Source organism: Oncorhynchus kisutch, linkage group LG20, assembly GCF_002021735.2.
Source record: "Oncorhynchus kisutch isolate 150728-3 linkage group LG20, Okis_V2, whole genome shotgun sequence".
Taxonomy (NCBI): Eukaryota; Metazoa; Chordata; class Actinopteri; order Salmoniformes; family Salmonidae; genus Oncorhynchus; species Oncorhynchus kisutch.
The window spans coordinates 15,369,125-15,396,619 of record NC_034193.2 but is presented as its reverse complement, the minus strand read 5'-3'; the positions used below and the strand labels follow the sequence as shown (position 1 = coordinate 15,396,619).

At 40.1% G+C, this 27,495-nt stretch overlaps 1 protein-coding gene across 2 annotated transcripts in view; it reads left to right on the top strand.

Annotated features, from left to right (window-relative positions):
• The window catches only part of grid1b (glutamate receptor, ionotropic, delta 1b), a 400,673-nt gene extending 374,047 nt beyond the window's left edge, over positions 1–26,626 (top strand). Inside the window, exons 13-17 of one of the 2 annotated variants that reach the window (XM_031798901.1) lie at positions 14,316–14,511; positions 17,100–17,266; positions 20,040–20,280; positions 21,560–21,698; positions 24,214–26,626. In XM_031798901.1, coding sequence (XP_031654761.1) covers positions 14,316–14,511; positions 17,100–17,266; positions 20,040–20,280; positions 21,560–21,698; positions 24,214–24,620 — 1,150 coding nt within the window. In that variant the 3' untranslated portion in view covers positions 24,621–26,626. The remainder of the gene's footprint in view (positions 1–14,315; positions 14,512–17,099; positions 17,267–20,039; positions 20,281–21,559; positions 21,699–24,213) is intronic. The other variant, XM_020454314.2, reaches the window with a different exon arrangement.
• The last annotated feature ends 869 nt before the right edge of the window (positions 26,627–27,495 follow it).

Sequence of the window (27,495 nt, the reverse complement as noted above, 5' to 3'; positions counted from 1 at the left end):
TGAGGCCGGTTGGATGTACTGCCAAATTCTCTAAAACTATGTTGGAGAGGCGGCTTATGGTAGGGAAATGAACATTCAATTCTCTGGCAAAAGCTTTGGTGAACTTTCCTGCAGTCAGCATGTGTATTGCATGCTCCCTCAAAACTTGAGACATCTGTGGCATTGTGTTGTGTGACAACTGCACATTTTAGAGTGGCCTTTTATTGCCCAGCACAAGGTGCACCTGTGTAACAATCATGCTGTTTAATCAGTTTCTTGATTTGCCAAACCTGTCAGGTGGATAGATTGTTTCGGCAAATGGTGATTTCAGCTCATGAAACATGGGACCAACACTTTACAAGTTATATTTTTATTCCGTGTATATATTTATATATTCCACCTGAGTACCAATTGTCATAATCAAACATATCTGAAGCAGACCTTCCTGGCAGATTTCTACCACGTTAGGAGTACGGACTGGAGTGTGCTTTTCACTAGTGTGACGCAGTGTCCTTCTTGTTTATATCTGTATTCTCGGTACATTAGGTTATAGAGACAGAGCTCTAGCCATTCTGTTGATTCTGCCACTGCTTGGAGAGGTTCTTTATTTATAGCCATTCTGGATGATTCATCCCACTCCTGTTACTGGAAACCATGGCTGAATCAGACACTGGGTGCTTTCAAATGTCTCTTTACATTTATGTCATTGGAGCGCATGGGAATGTCTGAAACTTACTCCTCAGAGTTGCATCAGCGAGTAGATAGCTTTTCGCTTGGCACCGACTGGTAAGATGCTTCAGGAGGGCGGTCATGTGTGCTAGCGATGCAAAGGTCCTGGGTTTGAGCCACGGTGTGAGCCGAATCAGGAGGACGTGGCACTCGCTAAGCAAGCAGCTTGACATTCTTTACATCAGCATGGTGGCTACGTTAGCTAATGGAAATAGTAGGTAGTGGAAAGTACATTAGACACGTGTTTTCCATCCCATACTCCCCCTGAACCCAGAGGTCACAATGAACCTCTTTCTGAAGGGTCTCCTATCACACCATTTACAGCCAGTGCCAGGTGTTAATGGTGATGTGCATTAGCCAGTGATATCATGAGGAGCCCCCACTTATGCTCAAACACACACACAAGTGAGCACTCATGCATACCACATGCGATTGCATTGACAGTGTGTGAATTTTGTGACCTACATCATTTGAGAGGGTTTCATTTTTACTCCAAACTTTGAGTAATATACCTATCAATTAATTTACATTTTGTTTACTATTTATTGAAATGCTGGAAATACGTGCTTGCAAGTTCTGTGAAATGGGCAGAATATTTCTTGAGGTGTCAAGTGGCGGAGGCAAAAGATTAAACAAAAACGTTTTTGACATCCAAAAAACAAAACCTGGCGAGGCCTCAAAGTCATAATTATTTTTTCATCCTGATTTTGTGACATTTTTTTCTCTCTGTTCCATCTCTATCCTTGATCAGGCGATTATGTAAATCTAACCAACCTTGTTTAAACCTAATTATTGTATTCACAGACTGGGCAGCGCCCAGAAAGACACTCACAATATCCACTGGGTAATTTGTTTGGCAGCCCACAGTGTATTTCTTATTCAGATTTTGAATGCATGTGTTGATAATGTGAAACATGGGGAGAGGGAGAAGGGGGAGGGTATTGATTGCTTTTATTTCCTCCATGGGGTGATATTTGGCAAAAAACAAATAATTCCTGTATATGTATTAATTTACTATTACTATGACTTGTGTTTGGGTTGTTGATGTTTTTTTTGGGGGGGGGGGGGGGGGGAGAGAGAGACTGAATCCAACCAGAAAATAAAATCTGAATATCGGTTGAAAAAGAGTGCGCCAATACCCCACTTGGACGCTCCTTGCAGACAATATATTCTTCAAAACCTGCAATTTAGCATTAGATTATAAATGGAAAGACAGAATAGACAGCCAACTGAAATAACAACAACAAATGACGCGTTCTCAGCAGAATGCTTCTACAGTACCGAGAAGGTTGTGGAGGATTTAATGAAAAAGTCTCCTTCCATAACAAGACAACATCGATCAACCAAAATATTTCACTAAGTATTCATAGCCCGTTTTTAACATATGGGTATGTTAGACATTTTTATCTCAGAAAATATATAGGGGGAAATGTAGACTATTTTCAGAACATAAATGGCAAGCCTAACAACCCAACAACTTCTCCAATTCTGTTAGGACCGCAGTATTTGGAGAGATACGCTTCTCGACCTCCACAAAATGCAAGTAAAAGGGCATGTAGTCTGAATGACATTCTGACACTATTGAATAGTTCACTGCCTTTAAATACTGTATCAGCCAGAACAACTTTAACGTCTTCACCCACCTCTCCTACAAAATATGAAGAACATAATGGTCTTGTGTGTCAGTAGATTTGCCCGTTATTATGGAAATGCTTTCAGTTATTTTGACTAGACTGTGCCCCAGTGTGTTAACCATTTACTGTGGTGGTCTAAATCAGGGTCACACAGAGTTTTTATTGATAGACTTAAACAAATCTACTTTGAAATAAATCTACTTTGAAATAAAAGTATACACCTCAAAAATGGTTATGGGCATAAAAAAAACACCTTTACCATGTCAGATATAGAGTTGAAATGTATTCAATCTTGAGTTTGCATCCCAATACTAAACGTTATACATCACAGAAGACTGAAATATAACAAAAGGTTTCACATAGAAACACCGGATTGTCAGCAAAACATTCGGCCCATGATGCCACTAGAGGAAGATTTGTTCATTTCACTGGCATTAATGAATGTGCAGATTTTGGCATTGTCAACTTTTTCGAGAGGGATTTTGGCACTTGCAAAACCCATATCTTTAGCATTTCTATAGCGGATGAAAATGGCTACTTTGTTTAGAAATAAGCTAGATATTCTTAGACAAATAGCCTATTATTTCCCATATAATGTTCATAACAGTGAATAAGTTAAATATTTATGTTGATAATGTCCTTTTGAGGTAAGATTATCAAAATCTGGGAGAAAAAATAAATATATATATGTTGAGAAAGCGCCTCATCTAGAGTCGCTCATTGGCAATCACACAGAAGTATGACGTCAGTCATGTCCTTAATATGAAGTGATTTAATATTACGGCAAGGTTACAGTCTGGAATGTTTTTTATTTCTGAAATCTGAGGTTGGAAGATGGAGGGCCTTTTGATTGTACATCAAATGTTTTCTTTAGTATCTACTAGTGAATAGAGTATGTCATCAAGCGTGTCACATCAGAGATCACTGACTGTTTGAACACTATGGTGACATGCCAATTTCCCTAGCTGCTTCTTTTAACTATATTCCAGAAAACCTAATCCAAGATGACATTTCCATCAGTTCATCTTCAATGCATTCTTGTGTTGCAAAATAAATTACTTTATTTATTCTAGTAAACACATACAGAAGATATCCAAAGTACACCCATGAACAATACTGTATATTCATGAATGTTGGAGGTAGGGATGCAACGGGATGGAAACTTTCCAGTAAATTTCCAAAGTTTACCCAAAGTTTTCCATGGGAAGTTAAGCCCCAGAAACGTAGGAAATGTAGCTTAAATTTATCAGAAAAGTTATCTTATAACAGTGAACCCTTTTTTGTGGGATACACATAATTCTAGGTCTTGTGGCCTGTTTTTGGTTAAACTATCCCCAATTCAATGGAATTGCAACCCTCTGCATGCACAGTGTGCTCTTCCATCACATGTACAGCTGATTGTCAAGATCTTAGACACTAATGAGATGATATTGATCCCACACTACTATACTGTCTGAGCCAAGGACTACATGCTTTCTGGTAAGTTTTGATTACAATACTGAATATATTTTATATGGCATGCATTATTTTTTTGTTAACTAGTAAATGTTCAAACCCTACGGCAAAGTGTGTTTAAATCATTTCTAACTTGTTAACATGTTCTGCTAGTTCGTTTTTGACACCATGTGGGTTTTAGCTTGCTTGAGCCTGCTAAATGAGGTGTGTTAATTCACCTGATTCCAAACTGGCACAGAGAGACAGGAAACACAGGGATAAATACACAGGGGAAAACAAGCGACACCTGGAGGGGGTGGAGACAATAACAAGGACAGGTGAAACAGATCAGGGTGTGACAAACATCAGCTGCCTCAGAGCGCAACTGGTCCTTGTTTGGGAACACACATACCAAAAGCACGCAACAGGCTGACCAATACAAGAGTTGAAAAATTGGTGGCCATCCAGAGATGGATGGATCATTGGGGATCATTCAATATTCCCTTTATTTTGGAATTCAGTGAAATATGAAGAGTCAACTCATTTAATTAAAGTTCAATTTGTAACTAAATCGTTTTTTAAACATTTCTATTGGATGGATTTAACCATTTGTCTCCATATGATATGGTAAATATATCCAATGCAAAAACATTTAAATGGTATTAATATTAATTTGCATATATTTCCGTTAATTCCCATATATTCCCGTTAATTCCCATGGAAAGTTTCAACTTCTGAATATTCCCCAAAATGGGAAACCCTAGTTGAAGGCCTCTTCAAAAAGCCCTGAGAAACATACAGTACCTTCAGAAAGTATTCAGACCCCTTGACTTTTTCCACATTTTGTAGTGTTTTGTTGCATTTTGTTGCAGCCTGAATTTAAAATTGATGAAGTTAAGATTTGTTTTTGTCACTGGCCTACACACAATACTCTAAAATGTCAAAGTGGAATAATTTTTACAAATTAACAAATAATATCGCCCTTCTGTATCTGCTGTGAAAGGTGTCAGAGCTAGAGCAGTGTTTGTCAGGCCATGAGACATCCTGAAAATCGGTCTTCTCATGACGAAAACATCTGTAGTGTCCGAACAGTTTGAAAGCGGAGACTCCCACGAACAGGATGGTGTTCTCTGTTTTGCTCTAGGACGCCCACAAGCCTCACAAGACTCGTCTGAAGTTCCCAGTTTTAGATAATTATGGAAGTATATATGGAGATAGTTTAGTGCCTAAAATAAGGGGATAAATACATGTAAAAACAATTTTAAACAGCCTCCTGATCTTTCTTATATCTCTCAGATATAGGACAGACACTTCAGAACAAACTTCCTTTTAATTTGGTTGTTTCATGTAGTGAATCTGTTATTCAATGTGTTTCTTTTGGCTAATAGCATTAATGCCAAATTCAATGTTGCATCAAATACTTTTTAAATATATTTTTGTAATATGTTAAGGGGTCTTAAAATTCAAAATCAAATAGCTAAATTATCCTTGGTATGGCCATCTTAAAACAATTTCAAATGTTAGCTTAGAACCCCCTCCCCCCTGCTTAGACAGGGCTTAGACTCTAGAGGGTTAAATTAGTTCAGGAATAAGAATGTGCTTAAGTCACATAATAAGTTTCATGGACTAACTCTGTGTTCAATAATTGTGTCTAACATGATTTTTTAAATCACTACAGTACCTAATCTCCATACCCCACACAAGTAAGGTCCCTCAGTCGAGCAGTGAAATTCAAACACAGATTCAACCACAAGGACCTGGGAGGTTTTCCAGTGCCTCGCAAAGAATGGGTAGATGGGTAAAAAGAAGAAGCTGACATTAAATGTACACCAACTCACTATAAAGATACAGGCGTCCTTCTTAACTCAGTTGCCGGAGAGGAAGGAAACCGCTCAGGGTTTTCACCATGAGGCCAATGGTGACTTTAAAACAGATGCAGAGTTTAATGGCTGTGATAGGAGAAAACTGAAGATCTAATTGACAAAATGAAAAGAAGAAAGCCTGTACAAAAACAAATATTCCAAAATATGCATCCTGTTTGCAACAAGGCACAAAAGTAATACTGCAAAAAAAGACAGTGAATTCTGAGTGGCAAAGTTACTGAGTGGCAGAGTTACAGTTTTGACTTAAATCTATGCGAAAATCTATGGCAAGACCTATGGCAAGACCTGAAAATGATTGTCTCGCAATGATCAACAACCAATTTAACAGAGCTTGAAGAATTTTATAATAATGGGCAAATGTTGCACAATCCAGGTGTGGAAAGCTTTGACAGACTTACCCAGAAAGACTCTTGCTGCCGAAGGTGTTTCTTCAAAGTATTAACTCAGGGGTGTGAATATTAATATAAATGAGATATTTCTGTATTTCATTTTCAATCAACTTCTATACATTTATTTTAAAAAATGTTTTCACTTTTTCATTATGGGGTATTGTGTATAGATGGGTCAGAGAACAAAAAAATATTTAATCAATTTCAGGCTGTAACACAAGAAAATGTGGAAAAAATCAAGGCGTATGAATACTTTCTGAAGGAACTGTACATCTCTCTGTATTCTACACTGACAGAACCTGGGTGCTATTGCCTTCCTCTAAGCAGTCATCATGCTGCTATTATTCTCTACCACCAATTCTATGAAAAAGCACACATATTGACCATAGCATAAAAGGATGTATTGATTTGGCCAAATGAGAGCAATCAGTGATAGTGATTGGAATTGATCTCTGATCCACAGGGTTATTATGCTTTTATAACACTATCCCATATTCACAAATAACAGTACAGCTACTATCACACTGCTTTATTGAGCGATTCTCTGTTTTTATTTTCACTGAGCTTCAAATGACCCAGACACGAACACTGGAATAAACCAAGCAAAGTACCCAGTTCTGGATAACAGAGTAAAATCAGGAGGTGACCTTTAGCTTACAGTTTTTGTTACTTACTTCTTGAAGGTGCGTTATGGGGTGTGTGTTTCTGTCATCTGCTATTGGGAAAGGGCATGAAAGTAACTTTGCCCTATTCCTCCACATTGTCCCTCAATTGAGTCGGTGAAAATGAAACTGTTCTTACAGTCCTATTGAGGCCAGGGCAGTGTGGGGAAAAGATGCAGCATTTCAAGTTTCCATTGAGGTAATCTTAAATCATTTAATGTTTGACCTAATGTTCTGTCCATATAATGCATAACCATTTAAATACTTTACAGTCCTTCATTATATGAGACTTTAATATTTATAGTTCTGGAATACCGTAACACACATAACAGGGTTTAGTATTTAGGAAGATTCAGATTTTCAAGTAAATATCTACTCATATACAGAGACTGACAGGAAAGGTCAAAGAGCATATTTCAATAGACAACCTGACATGTGCTATTAGCTTTAATTCACTTGAATGAAAATGGTCAAATAGAAGTGTTTAATTTAAACCTATCGTGAATCCACTCACCACAAATGCTCTCTATTTAACACATCTAATGGTTGCCACTGAATCCCTTGAAGCGTCCGTCAGTTATGATCTACCTCAATTAAAGCTGACCAAAATGGAAACCAAGCATGTGGCTTTAATAATATCCTGTTTGGGATAGGTGGCAGTATTTTCACGTCCGGATGAAAAGCGTGCCCAAAGTAAACTGCCTGCGATTCAGGCCCAGAAGCTAGGATATGCATATAATTGGTAGATTTGGATAGAAAACACTCTAAAGTTGCTCCACGTTGATTTTATCTGCTATTGAACACAGTATTTTCCGTCTTAAATTTGATTGATTATTTACGTTTTAGGATACCTAAAGTTGGATTAGGAAAGTTGCTTGAAATGTTTGGACCAAGTTTACAGGTAACTTATTAGATCATTTGTAGTCATGTTGGGCAAGTTGGAAACAGTGTATTTCTGAATCAAACGCGCCAAATGAATGGACATTTTGGGGATATAAAGAAGGAATTTATCAAACAAAATGACCATTTGTGATGTTTCTGGGACATATTGGAATGCCAACAGAACATGATTTTCAAAGGTAAGGCATGAATTATATCGTTATTTCTGACTTTCGTGTCGCACCTGCTTGGTTGAAATATGATTTTCATGTGTTTGTATGATGGGGCTGTCCTCAGATAATCGCATGGTTTGCTTTCACCGTAAAGTGTTTTGGAAATCTGACACGGTGGCTGGATTAATCAGAAGTTAAGCTTTATTTTGGTGTATTGCACTTGTGATTTTATGAAAGTTAAATATTTCTAATAATTTAATTTGAATTTTGTGCTCTGCAATTTCACCGGATGTTGTCAAAACGTTCCAATAGCGGAACGTCTAGCCATAACAGGATTTAATCAGGTATGATATAGCTACCAATCAAATCAAATCAAATCAAGCTTTATTTATAGAGCACATTTCAGACATGGAATGCAATGCAATGTTCTTTACAGGAAAAATAATAATAAAAACTATTAAATAAAAGCTGAAATATTTACTACACAGCAAACATAAGATAAAAAACAAATTGAACAACTGAAAAGCACCCTAAGGAAAAGTAAAGCTAAAAAATGTGTTTTAAGTTATCTTTTAAATATGTCCACGGGTTTGGCCCCCCTTTAGGTTCTCTTGCAGGCTGTTCCTGAGGCTGGGGGCATAATAACTAATGGATGCCTCTCCGTGCATCTTGGTCCTAGGCTTTAGGATAATTAAAAGGCCAGTGCCAGAGGACCTGAGGGACCTACTGGGTACATAACTTAAAAACATCTGACATGTATTGGGGTGCACAATCATGGATTGATTAACAAAACAAAAAAAATATTAATTCTAAAACTCACAGGCAGCCAGTGCAGACACCTTATTAAAACCGGTGTAGTGTGTGAAATACATAACCTTTTTATTACAAATTGGCAATAATAGTTTTTTTAAACCAGGGTATTGTAAGCAACAGGTGAAGGTTGCGGCAGAGATGCACTCTAAAACCATTTCACTTTGAGCATTTTTCAGACATACAGTACATGCAGTTTGCTAAACTGTGATTGTATGCACTGCTCACTGGGAACTTGTCATTACATAGATAGACTGCTGAGTGCTGTGGTGACTGTCCCAGAGATAGCCATGCGTCATTGCTGACATATCCTTGAACCGAAGTACAATTCATTCGCCATGCCACCAGCTTTTCATTACTCTAGAACATTTTAGGAAACGATGTAACAAAGAATATGATCTAAACAGTTGCTGGCAATGAATAGCTTAATTACAGTGCCTTCGGAAAGTATTCAGACACCTTTTCCACATGTTGCAGCCTTGTTTTGTTCCCAATAATGAACAGGAAAAACAGACATTTTTTCTAATTCAGATAAACTTATATAAACTCCCCCCCCCCCCCGGACATATTACATTTCCATTCGGCATCGAGTATTCTTGAGGATGTCGCTACAAGCTTGGCAAACCAGTATTTGGGGAGTTTCTCCCATTCTTCTCTGCAGATCCTCTCAAGCTCTGTCAGGTTGGATGAGGAGTGTTGCTGCACAGGTATTTTCAGGTCTCGCTAGAGATGTTCGATCGGGTTCAAGTCTGGGCTCTAGCTAGTCCACTCAAGGACATTCAGAGACTTGTCCCAAAGCCACCCCCGCATTGTCTTGACTGCGTGCTTAGGGTCATTGTCCTGTTGGAAGGTGAACCTTTTCCCCAGTCTGAGATCCTGAGTGCGCTGGAGCAGGTTTTCACCAAGGATCACTCAATAATTTGCTCCGTTCATCTTTGCCTTGATCCTGACTAGTGTCTCAGTCCCTAACTTTGAAAAACATCCCCACAACATGATGCTGCCACAACCATAATTCACAGTAGGTTTGGTGCCAGGTTTCCTCCAGACGTGACGCTTGACATTCAGGTCACAGAGTTCAATCTTGGTTTCATCAAACCAGAAAATCTTGTTGCTCATTGTCTGAGAGTCTTCAGGTGCCTTTTGGCAAATTCCGAGCGGGCTGTCATGTGCCTTTAACTGAGGAGTGGCTTCCGTCTGGCCACTCTACCATAAAGGCTTGATTGGTGGAGTGCTGCAGAGATGGTTGTCCTTCTGAAAGGTTCTCCCATCTCCACAGAGGAACTCTAGAGCTCTGTCAGAGTGACCATCGGGAAACAGTGGAAACAGGATGCACCTGAGCTCAATTTAGAGTCCCATAGCAAAGGGTCGGAATACTTATGTAAGTAAGGTATTTCAGTTTTTTATTTGTAATTTGTAATTTGCTAAATATTTTTATTTTTATGCTTTGTCATTATGGGTTATTGTGTGTAGATTGATTATTATTATTATATTATAATAAGTCTGTAACGTAACAAAATGTGAAATAAGTCTAGGGGTCTGAATACTTTCTAAAGGCATAGTAAATCACACACTCAAATCAGACACCTTTCAAGGCATCACAATGCTTCTCACAAGGCTTCGAGTTATGTCCAATCTCCTTGCGAGCTCAGTGAATACTCCCTTTGGTTGACAAACTAATTTAGAATTGTTAGCACTCTTTTATAAAAACTGATTATGAAGTATGTTTTGACATTGCCTGTCACCTTATAGAAAAGCAACTATAAGAAAGGTGTGGGTGTAGATTGCTCTACAGGATAATGTAAGTATCAGGATAAAGTAAGACCCAGACCGTGTCAAAGTAACAATGTATATTACAGCAACAGAGGCAAAGGTACGGGACGGCAAGCAGGCTCAGGGTCAGGTCAGGCAGAGGTCGGAATAGGGGCAAAGGTACAGTGCCTTGCGAAAGTATTCGGCCCCCTTGAACTTTGCGACCTTTTGCCACATTTCAGGCTTCAAACATAAAGATATAAAACCGTATTTTTTTGTGAAGAATCAACAACAAGTGGGACACAATCATGAAGTGGAATGACATTTATTGGATATTTCAAACTTTTTTAACAAATCAGAAACTGAAAAATTGGGCGTGCAAAATTATTCAGCCCCCTTAAGTTAATACTTTGTAGCGCCACCTTTTGCTGTGATTACAGCTGTAAGTCGCTTTGGGTATGTCTCTATCAGTTTTGCACATCGAGAGACTGAATTTTTTTCCCATTCCTCCTTGCAAAACAGCTCGAGCTCAGTGAGGTTGGATGGAGAGCATTTGTGAACAGCAGTTTTCAGTTCTTTCCACAGATTCTTGATTGGATTCAGGTCTGGACTTTGACTTGGCCATTCTAACACCTGGATATGTTTATTTTTGAACCATTCCATTGTAGATTTTGCTTTATGTTTTGGATTATTGTCTTGTTGGAAGACAAATCTCCGTCCCAGTCTCAGGTCTTTTGCAGACTCCATCAGGTTTTCTTCCAGAATGGTCCTGTATTTGGCTCCATCCATCTTCCCATCAATTTTAACCATCTTCCCTGTCCCTGCTGAAGAAAAGCAGGCCCAAACCATGATGCTGCCACCACCATGTTTGACAGTGGGGATGGCGTTTTCAGGGTGATGAGCTGTGTTGCTTTTACGCCAAACATAACGTTTTGCATTGTTGCCAAAAATATCAATTTTGGTTTCATCTGACCAGGTGGCTTGTGGCAAACTTTAAACAACACTTTTTATGGATATCTTTAAGAAATGGCTTTCTTCTTGCCACTCTTCCATAAAGGCCAGATTTGTGCAATATACAACGGATTGTTGTCCTATGGACAGAGTCTCCCACCTCAGCTGTAGATCTCTGCAGTTCATCCAGAGTGATCATGGGCCTCTTGGCTGCATCTCTGATCAGTCTTCTCCTTGTATGAGCTGAAAGTTTAGAGGGACGGCCAGGTCTTGGTAGATTTGCAGTGGTCTGATACTCCTTCCATTTCAATATTATCGCTTGCACAGTGCTCCTTGGAATGTTTAAAGCTTGGGAAATATTTTTGTATCCAAATCCGGCTTTAAACTTCTTCACAACAGTATCTCGGACCTGCCTGGTGTGTTCCTTGTTCTTCATGATGCTCTCTGCGCTTTTAATGGACCTCTGAGACTATCACAGTGCAGGTACATTTATACGGAGACTTGATTACACACAGGTGGATTGTATTTATCATCATTAGTCATTTAGGTCAACATTGGATCATTCAGAGATCCTCACTGAACTTCTGGAGAGAGTTTGCTGCACTGAAAGTAAAGGGGCTGAATAATTTTGCATGCCCAATTTTTCAGTTTTTGATTTGTTAAAAAAGTTTGAAATATCCAATAAATGTCATTCCACTTCATGATTGTGTCCCACTTGTTGTTGATTCTTCACAAAAAAATACAGTTTTATATCTTTATGTTTGAAGCCTGAAATGTGGCAAAAGGTCGCAAAGTTCAAGGGGGCCGAATACTTTCGCAAGGCACTGTATGTCAGGCAGGCTCAAAGTTAGGGGCAGGCAGAGTGGTCAGGCAGGCGGGTTAAGGGTCAGGACAAGCAAGGGTCAAAAACCAGTAGGGCGAGAAAAAGTGAGGCTGGGAAAAGACAAGGACAAACAGAAAACACAGGTATTTAATTTATCCGTTATTTTACCAGATAAGTTGACTGAGAACACGTTCTCATTTACATCAACAACCTGGGGAATAGTTACAGGGGAGAGGAATGAGCCAAATGTAAACTGGGGATTATTAGGTGACTGTGATGGTTTGAGGGACAGATTAGGAATTTAGCCAGGACACCAGGGTTAACATCCCTACTCTCACGACAAGTGCCATGGGATCTTTAATGACCTCAGAGAACCAGGACACCCGTTTAACATCCCATCCAAAAGACAGCACTGTCCCCAATCACTGCATTGGGATATTTTCTTAGACCAGAAGAAAGAGTGCCTCCTACTGAACTTCCAACACCACCTGGTCTCCCATCCAGGGACTGACCAGGACTAACGCTGCTTAGCTTCAGATGCAAGCCAGCAGTGGTATGCAGGGTGGTATTCTGGTGAATAAGTACACTGGGGATAATGGGGAAGATGGGTGACAACTGGAGGGGGGTGGAGACAAGCAGAAAGACGTGAAACAGATTAGGGCATGACAGCAAGCTAATTCAAGTTCTAGACACTCCTTGATTGTTCTGTAAGTTTAGTGTTGCTCATTTCTTCATTACATAAAGCTGTTTTTCTCACTCGTTTTCAGAACTGAGCTGTGTGTAAATTGTTTGTTGCTTTTTTCTGATACACTGATCTGATCCAGCACAAAAGTGATTCATTTCTTTAAGAGTAGGTTTTGATTAAAAGTCCGACTTCCCCACCTTTAATGTTAATGTTAAAACAATGTCCCTTTACTTCTCCTCTTCAATTATTTCCTGTGCTTCCTCTGGTGTTAACTAACTAATAAGCAAACAACTCATCAGCATCATTATTTCTTGTCTAGAGATGTACATAAAACTGTGCCCTTTTTTCTCCCTGGACTGTTTATACGTTATGACACAGCGAGTGTCTAAACAGAGCACTGCTATGTAACAGCTGGCCCACCTGCCAGTTTGGAACTGTCTCACAGTGAGCATACATCTGACATCCATATAAGCCTATCCTCAATTTACACTGTTACAAAATAGATTTGTTGTCCCCCATGATAAAATCGGGGAGAGACTGTGGATCGGTCTCCATCTGTCTGTTTGTTTGTATTATAGTCACATGTGATATCTCAGACAGCAATGGCCCAATTTTGATGAAACTTGGGTGAATGATGTGTCTTGCCATACAGATCCGGCATTTACAAAATTACACTGATTGGCCCGCTCACCGAGCAAGGAGTTTTTGTATGAAGGTCAATGAGAAAGTATACAATTTGGATGAAGGAAATGTTTAAAAAAATTCTACTTCATAGTCATCATTTCCAGGACCACTCCAACATCAGATCTAATATACGTTTCAGAATGATTAGGTTATTACAAGTGTACTGACATAAATAGGACACGTGACATCCCGGCAACTTTCAGAAAAAACACTATATCGGAATTGTGCCTGTTGTTCACAAGCGTATTTACCCACTCATTTATCTTGCCTCCTCCGACTGCCTTGAAGTCTGAGTACCATTATCTTTACCTAACATTCCACTCTGTGCTACTCTTTGTCATTGCCAAAGAGTCTTTGGCAAGTGATATGGAGTACAGGGAGTGGATTCGCTAAGAGACTGGGACCAAGGCTAACTGTCTTCCATTTTTTTAAGACATTTATTTTCATTGTTAGAGCGGCCACTTGAAGATCTGGTCAATATAATGTATAATCTGTGGTCACGCGATAACAGACATTTGTAAAATACATATCTCAATAGCCCAATGGGGGGGCACTCCATCATTCGTGAGGTATGCCATGTTTGCTATTGCCTTAAGTTAACTCGTTTCTTTGAAATATGTCAATTCAGGAAATGAAGTTAAGTTGACAAAATCTACTATTACATTGGTAACATTTTGAGTAGAGTAACTCATCTTTCTAAATTGAACACCCATGTACAAATTACACCCATGTAAAAAGTACCCAAAGTACACTTAACAGTGTACTTTTTTTGTACACACAATATCTGTCTTGTTATACAGTACATTTGACTTGATGTATTTCTCTGTGTTCTTCCCTCTATGTCTCTACAGGACATTCCAGGACCTGTCCAGGCAGATGGACGTGTCCTACGGCACTGTGAGAGACTCAGCCGTCTACGATTACTTCAAGAACAAGGGCACCAACCCTCTGGAGCAGGACAGCACATTCGCAGAGCTGTGGAGGACCATCAGTAAGAACAACGGCCATGATTACTCTGTGTCCAGTCCCTCAGAGGGCATCCGCAAGGTAGGTTGACAAAGACAAGGCAGGTATATGCCAATACAGAGAGGATTCCTGAGTACAGGCTGGCAATCACTTTAGGTCGTTTTGCTTAGCTACTGTGGATTTCGACGATAAGAGAAAACAGTATAATATTGTCGTTTCATTGTCATTTCACAGTATGGAGTCACACTGTTCTCGCTCAATACTGCGCCTGTAGTTCCACAATATTTCAAACCAATTAGATAGGCAAATTCAACATTGTCTTTGACGATCTGTCAGTCTGGAATAACTGCAAGTGCTGTTTTGTGACATTTGTACCAATTACACTGGTTAATCTCATAAACTGCCTGTAATAAATAGCTAAGGAAGAACAGCACTAGCACTTTGCCTACCCATATGCTGGGAAGTACTATGACATATGTCTTCAAATTCGGTCTGTGTTCACATTTGAATTAGCATTCTTGCATTGTCTTTTCTTTTCTCCAATGCAAGTCAATTTCAATTAGCTACCAGCAGCTATTCTGACAATGTAGAGGAGGGAAACAGAGGTGCTGTATAAAGACATTTAGTCTTTATACTGCAGAACAAAGGCTTTTTTTTCTCAAACTCAGCCAACTGAGCCTTTTAGCAGCACGGCAGATGTATTTGTGTTTGTCAACAGACAATGTCTGCCTTTGTAGCAGTATGTTTCTGGGTCAGTCCATTGAGGACTCACAAAAGAAGAGAGTGCTGTAAGAGGTAGCGATTATGTGGAGACAACATCAAAACACACATCACCTTCTGTTTCTGAGTTAAAAGGTTTTTGTATCAAAAGCGCAAGTTAACAAATAGCCCAGTCTACAACGGGAATCAACCTAGAAAAGAAACCTATACAGTAAATGGATTGAAGTGCGTCTGTTTTACCAAGGTACTGCATATTCATTAGAGTCCTACACCTTCATGGAATTGGGATGTTCACAGTCGTTCCCACATAAAATACATTCGGAAAGTGTTAAGACCCCTTACCTTTTCCCAAATTGTTTTACATTACAGGCTTAGTCTAAAAATTTATTAAAAATCATGTTTTTCCTCATCAATCTACACACAATAGCCCAAAATGACAAAGTGAAAACAGGTTTTTAGATTTTTGGTGCGTATGTATTAAAGCAGAAATAATTAGTTTACATAAGGTTTCAGACCTTTTGCCATGAGACTCTAAATAAAACTCATATGCATCCTGTTTCCATTGATCATCCTTGAGATGTTTCTACAACTTCATTTGAGTCCACCTGTGTTAAATTCAATTGACTGGACATGATTTGGAAAGGCACACACCTGTCTATATAATGTCCCGCAGTTGACAGTGCATGTCAGAGCAAAAACCAAGCCATGAGGGCAAAGGAATTGTCCGTAGAGCTCTGATACAGGATTGTGTAGAGGCACAGATCTGGGGAAGGGTACCAAAACATTTCTACAGCATTGAAGGTTCCCAAGAACACAGTGGCTTCCATCATTCTTAAAAGAAGGAGTTTGGAAACACCAAGACTCTTCCTAGAGCTGGTCGACTGATCAAACTGTTCAATCAGGGGTGAAGGGCCTTGGTCAGGGCGGTGACCAAGAACCCGATGGTCACTCTGACAGAACTCCAGTTCCTCTGTGGAGATGGGAGAACCTTCCAGAAGGACAACCATGTCTATAGCACTCCAACAATAAGGCCTTTATGGTAGAATTAAGCCACTCCTCTTTAAAAGGTACATGACAGCCCGCTTGAAGTTTTCCAAAAGGCACCTGAAGACTCTCAAACCATAAGAAACAAGATGCTCTGGTCTGAAGAAATCAAGATTGAACTATTTGGCCTGAATGCCAAGAGTCAAGTCTGAAAGAAACCTGGAACCATCCCTATGTTAAGCCTGGTGGTGGCAGAATCATGTTGTGGGGATGTTTTTCAGTGGCAGGGACTGGGAGACTAGTCAGGATCAAGGAAAGATGAAGTACAGAGAGATCCTTGATGAAAACCTGCTCCAGAGCGCTCAGGACCTCAGACTGGGGTGAAGGTTCACCTTCCATCAGGACAACGACCCTAAGCACACAGCCAAGACAATGCAGGAGTGGCAGCTTCTCTGAATGTCCTTGAGTGGCCCAGCCAGAGCCAAGACTTGAATCGAACCCGAGCGAAGTTCCCCATCCAATGGGAGAAACTCCCCAAATACAGGTGTGCTAAGCCTGTAGCATCATACCCAAGAAGACTCATGGCTGGAATCGCTGCCAAATGTGCTTCAACAAAGTATTGAGTAAAGGGTCTGAATCAAATATTTCTGAGTTTTATATTTAATACATTTGCAAACTATTCTAAAAACCTGTTTTTTTCTTTGTCATTATGGGGCATTGTGTGTAGATGGATAAGGGGAAAAAAACGATTTAATTGATTTTAGAATAAAGCTGTAACATAACAAAATGTGGAAAAAGTCAAGGGATCTGATTACCTTTCCGAAGGCACTGTATCGGCCTTCTCCAGACTCCACATTGACATTTATCATCCTTTAGGTTCTATCATGGAAAACAATGTTATTGTATAGGCAGCATGTATAGCATCTGGATCATTAGCAGGGTCATTGATTGTCATTCCTCTTCAGGCGAAGAAGGGCCCGTATGCCTTCCTGTGGGACATGGCTGTGGTGGAGTATGCCGCGCTGACGGACGATGACTGCACCATCACCGTCACAGGAAACAGCATGAGCAGCAAAGGCTACGGCATCGCCATGCAGCATGGGAGTCCCTACAGAGACCTCTTCTCCCAGAAGTGAGCAACGCCTCCAACCTCATTATACACCATCTATATTGTAACGACCCTGGCGTTGATAAGCATTATTATTGCTCCCCCAAAGGGAACTAGGCTTTCTTAGAGCAGAGGTAACATGTCCGGCTTTGGAAAATCGATTCTGGCCTCGAAACCTCGTGCTACTCCCTCGTTTCATTACAATGTTTATGCATTAATGATATACCAACGCTTTATCATCAGTTCTATTCAGTATCTTCTCCTCTTCACCTCTCCCTCTCCTTTCATCACCTCATCTCTTCCTTCCACCCCTTTTTGGAAATAAATAAGTCTTAAGTGCATATGGTTTAACGCACACCTACTTTGATTCCTAATTACTTTCTCTGCTTCATAAAAGTCATAAACATAATCACTGATGGTTGACAGCGCCTGAGGTAATTGAAGGCCGTAATTGGCTGAGAGGTCATTCGGTGGTTATACTCATCCATTTTAGGGGGAGTTTGATGAGGAAATGAAAGGCCCACTAAGACAATGTTTTTATAAATTCACTTTGTAGTAAAAACACTAGTCAAAATGCTTTTAATAAAGGTTAGGACCCAGCTAGCACATAATGTTCTGAGAAACATATGCTTCTTAGAGCTTGGTTGTCCTATGGATATTCTGCATACAACCTTATTGCAACTTTATTGGAATGGTGCAGAATAGTTGCTTGGCTTTGCTTGGCTTTCTGTTGTCAGGACGTTTTTAAAATTGTTCAGTTTACCCATCAGGAAACGTATGGCTTTGTTCCCACAACCAAGGTTGAAACCAAAAACATACTTTCCAGCAACTTCCATGGAACCGAATGTGTTAGCTGGGGAGTTACTACACTGTCATTCACAGATACTTAATGCACGATTTGAATGGCCTTCTAATGCTGTTTCCCCATGAAATTATATATTACCAGATGTATACATTGCAGCACAGTTAGAATGTGGTCTTATAATGCTATTCTTTTTTATTACTTCTCACTAAACCACCCTTGAGGAGCCACGTGATGTGTTTGATTTACAGAGTAGGGGATCACTGCAACTTATCCTTAAAGGAAAGTTGAACTTTTTTACTATAAGTCTGGGTTATCAGTCATGAACACGTTTTATGTTCCAGCTGAGTTAGAGGAATTATTCAATATGAGTTAACATGATTCTGCTAATTATTTCCATGAAAATGGTTAATGATTCATATTTGAACGAAATACCTAGGCAATGTCTTCAAATCTTAACAACATTTGAAAATCTTTGGTCTTTTAGTTGCAGATTTTTCTCCTTTGTATTATCCATTGCAAATTGATCCCATTGCGAAGATAACAGAAGCCGGCAGATTTTACATGCTGATTGTCTAAATCTCTCCATAATCACATGTAACTAATTAGGACTGTGTATTGGCCAAGGATATTGGCCAAGCATATCCCCAAAATGAATCCCAAAATCCCTGAGTCTTGACTACATTCCCACATATCTTGTATTGATTCTTCTCACGTATAACAGTTCCATGAAAACAACCGAAAATGTTTAGTCTTATCTATCTACTATCTTTTAGTTAAGAAATCCAACTCTGTTGAACTCAGTGAAAATAAACCGTTTCTGTTGTTTGAGTGCTATCCCAACTTCACAACCAGAAAGATCTGCCGTTCTAGTGACTAAAACGCTTAGGATAGGGACAATAATCCTTCTACAAAGCAAAACCAGTGTCAGCCAGCTAGTCATGCTTAGATCAGGTTTGATCTGGGGCTCATGGAAGCCACACATTTGATAAATCACCAGAGGTCAATGTGTTGGAACACTTAAATCCTCTCCAATCTTTCCGAGGTGTTCTTCATCAGGGCCCTTCGGAGTGCACACTTAGTATGCAGGGCCATAGCAGGGGAAGACCGGGGTCAGAGCTTAAGCAATGAGGTCCTTCCATGGAAGATCTCCTATAATGCTTATCCCCACTGAACTGAACACTGTCCCCCTGTCTCTACTCATAATGGCCTGGCTGAATATCCGCCTGGGAAATCCTGGGCTAACAGAAATAGTGGTGGTGGTGCTGGTGGGATGGTAATGTGCTTTGAGGACAGCTGGGATGCTTAGGGGGTAATAACGGGCTGAACCAGGATGTCATCTCCTCTACAGAGACGGATTCATCTTACTTGCTACCGTCCCTTGTCCCATCATCATCATCATCCATTCTCCTCCCTCCATCCCTCCCTCAGCGCCCTCGTCCATCCATAACCTTACAAATTCGCCATGTGCTCCTTTTCATCTCAGAAATGACTGTTTGCCCACAGGGGCGGTACTCTGATAATGGTCTTTCCCTCCTCGCCACGGCTCCTTTTCTTTTAATTAAGCAGTTCTTCATTCTTGTTTTATTTTGGATTTAATTTGTGTCAGTGAAGGACTACAAAAGCTGACATTTAATGAAGTTTACTGTGGGGGTTTAATTCACTGCGCAAGCATAATTCAACAAATCACTAAAACACTATGCTGTGGGAATGGTCACAAATTAATGCTTTAATCTGCAGAAGATACAGCAGGTCTATTTTTCATTGTTACTTTAGTGACATGATAGCATACAAATGGTAATTATAATGCAACTAGGGTCCCAGAGTCCTTATTCCTATAATCCTTTGTTTAGCAGCCTTCAAACTTAGTACAACAGCCTGTTTTCAGGAAAGCTTCCTCTGCTGTTGTACTAAGTTTGAAGGCTGTTACAGAAAGGATTAAAAAAATTAGGACTTTAGCACCCTCTTACACCCAGATATTTCCCCTCAATGCAGGATCCTGGAGCTGCAGGAGAAAGGAGACCTGGACATCCTGAAGCAGAAGTGGTGGCCTCGTATGGGCCGCTGCGACCTCAACAGCCATTCCAACGCCACGCCCGACGGGCGGTCCCTGAAACTACACAGCTTCGCAGGGGTTTTCTGTGTCCTGGCTGCAGGACTGCTGCTGGCCTGCCTGGTTGCTGGCCTGGAGATGTGGTGGAACAGCAACCGCTGCGGGCAAGAGCAGCCCAAAGAGGTGACCGAGCACAGAGCCCGGAGGACAGGGCAACAGGGGGAGGACACTACCGCACTCTACTTTAAGGATCTACAGTAGCTGCAGACCACCATTTAGTGGAGCTACTGAACACACAGTTGTAGATTGTGCTCAGATTGAAATACAATTTGGTCCCCCCCTATCTATCACCTTCCCATTCTCTGAAACCAAATCCATCTGTTTTTGTATGGCACCTCACACAGCTCACAGATGAAGACAAATCCCCTTTATCATTTTCTTACTCTAATATTTCCATCTGGATTATTGGTATTTTTCAAAACTCTTTGAATTTGAACATATTCATTGATCTATGTTAATCACATCAATAAACCCTTTAGCTGCCTTTAGCTGCCATCAGGAGAACACATTTCTGAGAAGACGTCAGTATTGATTTTGTTTTAAGTTCCCCGTAAATTTAGTATTCCTGAAATAATCAAAACCCATTGATTACCAAGACAGCTTCCTTACCCTGAACTGTAAACACATTCACACTGCCTACCACAGAGAACACTTTTCATTGATTCTCGTTACACTTTCACCAGATAAGTGCCTGCTAAGCTGATTTACACTGATTACACCTTATGCATCAATGCCAGTTCACTTTAAGCCTTTCTTCTGAGTTTAATCCACTCAACTTACTGCGATGATGTCAACATGATGTATACCAACATAGAGATCTTATTAAATTACTATTCTAATTCTATGTCTATCAAGACCTCTCGCATGAGTGACTCTCCCGTGCATTTAACATGAGACAAGTTAAGGCTTGACATGGATCTCTAAACTAAAGTTTGAGCAGAAACTGGACGCTTGCATGCGTCACCCCACAGCAATAAGAGCCACTGTATCTGTCCAACCCAGTCCATAATTAAGCAATAAGGCACAGGGGGGGGGGGGGGGGGGGGGGGGTGGTATATGGCCAATATAACACGGCAAAGGTCCGTTCTTCCGCGCGACGCAACACAGAGTGCCTGGATACAGCCCTTAGCCATGGTATATTGGCCATATACCACAAACCCCTGAGGTGCCTTATTGCTATTGTAAACTGGTTACCAACGTAATTAGAACAGTAAAAATAATGTTTTGTCATACCCGTAGTATACGGTCTGATATACCATGGCTTTCATCCAATCAGCATTCAGGGCGCGAACCACCCAGTTTATAATCCCTAGTAATTCACTGTGTGACATCTTATTGCTATTATATGTCAATGTGGACATCCATCCGTTCTTATTCTTGACTGTTCTATGATCTCGTGCAGGTTACTAAGGATTACAGACTGGCAAGGGTTTCTGGTCCATTGACATATAATGAGATTACCACTGCTTCATCGGAAGGGAGGAAGGACATTTGGACAGAGAGAGAAAGAGACTGGGATGAAGCAGAAGCTATTGACACAGGTCAGAATAGAGCTCCTAAGATCTGATTTGTGCTGCTGCATTAAAGGGGCACTCTGCTCTGTCTGACTGGGCTTGGGGGGCCATCTTAATCTAAAACTCCACAACACCATCTTTCCCATCATTGGCAATCCTCCTATTTTCTTATTCTGTTCCTTCTCCTTTTTTGGTTAGTTTTTTTCCGTAATGGTTGGATGCATGACGAGGGCCTCACCTAGAAACATTGTATGGGGAATAAGATAAATTTAATTCAGTGACATTTTCTATGAACTACCTCATTCTGACGCTTTATTGTGCCTTATACTATAGACAGTGCGTTATAACAGTTGTTATGAGCAGTGCAGGACTCGGATAACGGCCTTTGTAAATGCATACATATCTCTAAATGTGTTCGTAAAGTTTGACGCAGTTGGTGTATAGAATGTGTTACAGATACAGAGATCAGCCACAATACCACAATACAGGACCTACGGAGGACATTTTGAAAACAGCTTAATCAAGCCTAGATAAGTAATTCAAACAATGTCAGGCTCACCATGGATGGAGAGAGTGATTTTATAGTTTTGTTATAAGAGTTGTTTCTGCATTACCAAAGCTTTCACACCGTAGAGCATGGTGTTATTTCCTCTCAATTTAAATCAACACACTCTTATTAAAACGCCGGTGCGATGGTTTAATTTGAGGCAGCTATTTGTTTAGGCGTGCCGCCAATGCAGCGAGATTATAAACATATTTTAATGAGGAGCCAGTCTGCTAAAACAATAGCCTTGGCTGAGATGTTTTAATTAGCTTTGGGAGTTTTTTATGATACTGGATTGATACTGCCGTAAATTAATTCCTATAATCGACGTCTCTGTTGATAAAAGTATTCAGAACAAATCATATCAAGATACATATTTGTTCATTCCGGGAAGGTTCAAACTGATTTGGGAAACACTGTTGTTGTCTGGAATCTAATGTGTCAAGATGGATTAAGTGGTTTAGTAATGTTTAGGATCTCCTCTAGAAGACTTTGTTTTCTATTTTAGTTGGGAGGCTGTGGTTGAATGTGCTTCTGACAGGCAGTTGGTATTGACAAGAGGAAGAGTAGTCGATGCGCTGTAGAATCACAGTGGCGTTTAGTTACGCTGTTTGACGCAACACTGATCTCATCGAAAGTTCGTATCTTAAATTATTCAACTCCAATACATACAATCTGGCAGTATGAGAGGAGTAAATGTTTTTTTAAAGTATTTCTGCATCTATGTTGCCAAACAACATCCATTATAATTGCATAGTATTTCCAGTGCATTAGGTTAGTCTCCAAAATTGCATGTAGGCTTGTTCCTAATCTCCAATATCACATAAAGATGATTGAAATATAGGACTTCTTCGTTTCCCAGTGTGAAATATAATCAAATATTTTTTCATGTGTAGATCATGTAGTAGATGAGCATAGAATAACAAGTCATCACCCATCATCGTAGATTCACATTTCTGATTATGTCATCATTCCGAAACATGTATTATTTTCATTGGTTGCGCTTGTCCTCCATATGTAGAAGCTTAACCTCTGCAATGTATTGTGTTGTATATGTGCTGCACATAGGGATCAACGTGGATGTTGTCTTCATATTCAGTAATTGAACTAATATAATCGTCTTGTCAGACCACTACTGGAGCCAAGCTGCACCTGCCGACAAAGTAGCCTAATGTAGCCACCAAGTGCAAGGATTCTTCTCCTGATTGACTAGTGATTCCTGCTACCATAAAGCTTCTTGTCCTCTATCTAGATGTGCCGATGTAACATATTTTGTCAGTAAATAATATATACTTATTTTTTTAAAGAACACTGTAGAAGCCCATATATACATGTTTGGCGATCTTAATGGGACACCAATATATTACCTCAACTTTGCAAGAATATACTGTAGCGGCAGAAATTAGTTGTACATGTATGACCATCTCAATAAGGCACTGAATATAATACTTCAACTTGACATTTTACTATATTTCCTGTAGCATCAGCAATGCGTTGTTCCTGTATAATCTTCATGTGGCATGTAATATGTTACATTGCACTTACCGTAGCCTCAGAAATGCCTCATATCCTTAGGTTACTTTTCCTGTCCACAAATGCTTGAGTGGGTTCGCAGAAGCCTAAGGTTGCATGGCAACCTAGAAAAGTCAGTAGAGGTCAGGATATGTTTTGGCTCCAGTATTGGTGTTGTCTGTCAAAGATTTGACACCCCTTACTAAACATCAAACTGTCTATGTCCACTGGCCAAGTTTGATTTCAAGGTGCACATTCTATACAACTGTAATTGAGTCACCTCAATTCCAATTGGGCACTTACAACGAACATTACCCGACAAGCATGTTGAGTGAAACAATCAAAGAGGCTTGGGAAACAAACTACCTCAAAAAAACTAAGGAAGGGAGAGTGGAAGTAAATGTTTGGAGCTGGTGAAAAGCCTGTGGAACAGCCCATCTCAGCCATTGTGTCTCTCCCTCCCCGTCTCTCTCTCTCACACTCTAGGACAAGGAGGTGAATCTGGAACAGGTGCATCGGCGTATGAACAGTCTTATGGACGAGGACATGGCGCACAAGCAGATCCCCGGCCCGTCTATCGAGATCTCTGCGCTGGACATCGGCAGCATGCAGCCCAGCCAGCAGCTGGAGTCTGTGCGGGACTACCCGGGCACGGGCCTGTCTGTGAGCGCCTATCTCCCAGGGGAGGGTCATGGGGGGGGCCTGGGTCGGACACTAGCTCAGGGCCCTGGCAGCACCCTCCCCCACCACCCCCTCAGCAGCTCCACCATCCCCTCCATTCAGTGCAAACACAGAGCTCCCAACGGGGGGCTGTTCCGACAGAGTCCCGCCAAGACGCCCATGCCAATGTCATATCAGGGAGTTCCCGGAGGACCCATCCCAGAAGCCATTGAGTCCACCCACAGTACATCCATCTAATGGTGCCATCTCAATGTCACATGTCCTTCCCCTCACCTGATATTCTGGGGGATTGTTGAAAAATATATGAAGAAAAAAAATATGAAAAGTCTAAATGAGAAAAATAAGAGATTTTTATTACCTGTTGAACAACCAACGTCGTCGAAAGAACAGAAAATTTTACTTGTATATATTTGTAAATACTGAGAGAACGAAGTGAAGTAAAAGTGTATTTTGAATATTCTCAATTTTTGAAGTTGAGTTACAAATAAAAAAAACAAGATCAAAAAAATGATATTAAAAAAACGACTGTTTGAATGGCTTTGTAAATTTTGTTCTATATGAATAATGACGCAAATTCATTGTGATTGTTTTCTAAGTGCCGAAATAAAAGATGTCTCTCCACAGTTCATTCTTAGATGGCCATGCACCATAGAGACATAATGTAGAACACCAACTGTTATGTACCACTGTAACAACAACCATATCTATAGAGCAGTATCAGAGGAGAATATTCCCAATAGAGGGATTCATTTTGTTTGTAAGGCATATACATTTTTCAAGGTGTTTTTGTTTTCCTACTTTAAAGTCTTAGAGAATCATTGATAAAGACTGGAACTGAAGTAATTGTCTCTTATGAGTTCTACATATTTTTGAAATGGAAGGTATTTCATAGAGCTCAATTTCAGCCCTATGTTGTCAAAGACATAGGGAGATTTAGTGTCAGTCAGCTCCCAACACCAAAAAAGCTGGTACTTAAAGGATGCCGTGTACAGCGTAACATCAGTCAAACGCCAGACCTTAGAGCTAGGCTTACGTTAGGAGAATGTTCAAAGGAAATGTCTTGACTGAATCATGTCCCTGACGATGTATACCATATGTTTCCTTAGTTGTGTGGGAGGGATGTTTAAAACAGAAAAATGTTATTTTTAACAACAAAAAAAGCTCATTCGAAAAATCTGTGTTCATTTTTTACTGAAGGATTTATTGTTGAAAAGTTGTATACAGTTTGTCTCCTTTCAGAGTAGTTAAGTCATTTCAACTGCAGATGGAGAAAAGTAGATATATAATATTGTAATGTCTCATGTTTATAATTTGTAATGGAGTAATTATCACCAAGGTAGATGGAAGATAAAGGAGTGATATAAAAATTCAAAACTATTACAGTGTAATAGCAGTACAGGTGACATATCCTACTGTCTAAATACTGATGGAACTCTGTTCATAAAATTAACAGAATTTCCCCATCGATTAACCTGTGCACTTTGCAGGGCAGCAGTTCATATTACATTTACAACTAAGGATGAACTGCGAAACTTTACCAAGACTTTCGTAAGTGCAATTATGTCCTGCAGTATATTTTCTGTTTATGTCCTTTAGCCTATCAGACTGAAGAACTCATTGCCAGGAAGTGAGATAGTGAATGTCAGTGGTTACTGTTCATATGCACAACACATTGTGTACCAGGAATACTGATAGGTGATCTATACACATACCAATAAAAAGGTTTGTCCTCACCTCTTGGAAAATGTGACAAATCACCCCTCAGAGCCATTGGAGGAAAGCAAAGAACGAGAAAGAAGTGATGTTATGAGAATAAACCGAAATATCATCCCGCAAAAGTGTTCCGCGTCACCCGTGTTCCCGCTCTTGGTTTTCAAACAAAATTGGAGAGGTTGTAAGCCTGTATATGTTGTACAAGTAGATACTAATGTGAACCAAAGTGATCTCATTTTACACTGTGTTCTGCATACAACCTGTGCCAATGATCCGCTACCAGTGGTGAAAGGGAAGTTCCACTGTAAGGGTTGAGAGTGTTTCACTGCCTTACTGTGTACCCTCGTTACTGTATCAATGCCCACGCCACAAGATTCAAGAAAAAAATATTTTAAAAAAAAGCTCTCATATCATCCAGTCTGTAACAGTACATCAACGGAGACTCATTTAATTTATGAATATGCTGCTTGGAGTTTCTTAATCTTTAATAAAGAAATTTGGTTTACATATGTTTGTTTCTTCGAGTCATAGGGCATGTGACGATAGATAGCACACACGATACTATACATTTGTTATAGAAACTGTTGGTCCTATATTCATTTCTTTGTAAACATTTTGAAAACATTAGCACTTCAGTTGGATCTTTTGCAAACCATTTCTAGTGCTAACAACCGATACCATAGAAGTCCCATCTGCCTTGCTTGATTTGCTTGACAATAATGCTCTCAGTACGATACAACTTAAAAAATCATCCCTTTGAGGTGGTGCTCCAGCAGATAGCTGAGCATTGTCCAACCGACAAGTACAGTATCTCTTCACCACCACAGGGCCTTTACTTAAACCTGTACATCTCAACAGGCTGCATGTTATTAATAGACGCCACCCCAGTGACATCGGATTGTTCCAGAGATAAAACGCAGTGATGTCATAAGAGCTGGGGAGGTCGACATTGGCATGCAGTGTGTGTACTGTAGGCTTGGAGAGATGACATGTCCTTACATTTTCAATGTATCGTGTACAATACTAGAATAAGGCACTGTATAGAGTCTTCCTAATTATAAATAGTGTGAGAGAAGATACTGTGCTTCCTTCTCTTAAATGCTTTCTATAAGCTCAGCCATTAGCTTATTCTATTATCAAATGGTCACAATAGAGGACATTTCACCCACCTCCTTACCCAATCGATAATTCATTTTAGATTGCATTGTGTACCGTGGTTCTCTTTCTGTCGGTATATACATTATTGGTACCTACCCCTTTCAGCAGGTGTGAGGAAGGTGTTTAATCACATGGCCAAGCCTGCCATCCGCTGACACGACCCAAGTACCAATGTTGGAATACATCCTGTATACTCTGAGTGCACAAAACATTAGG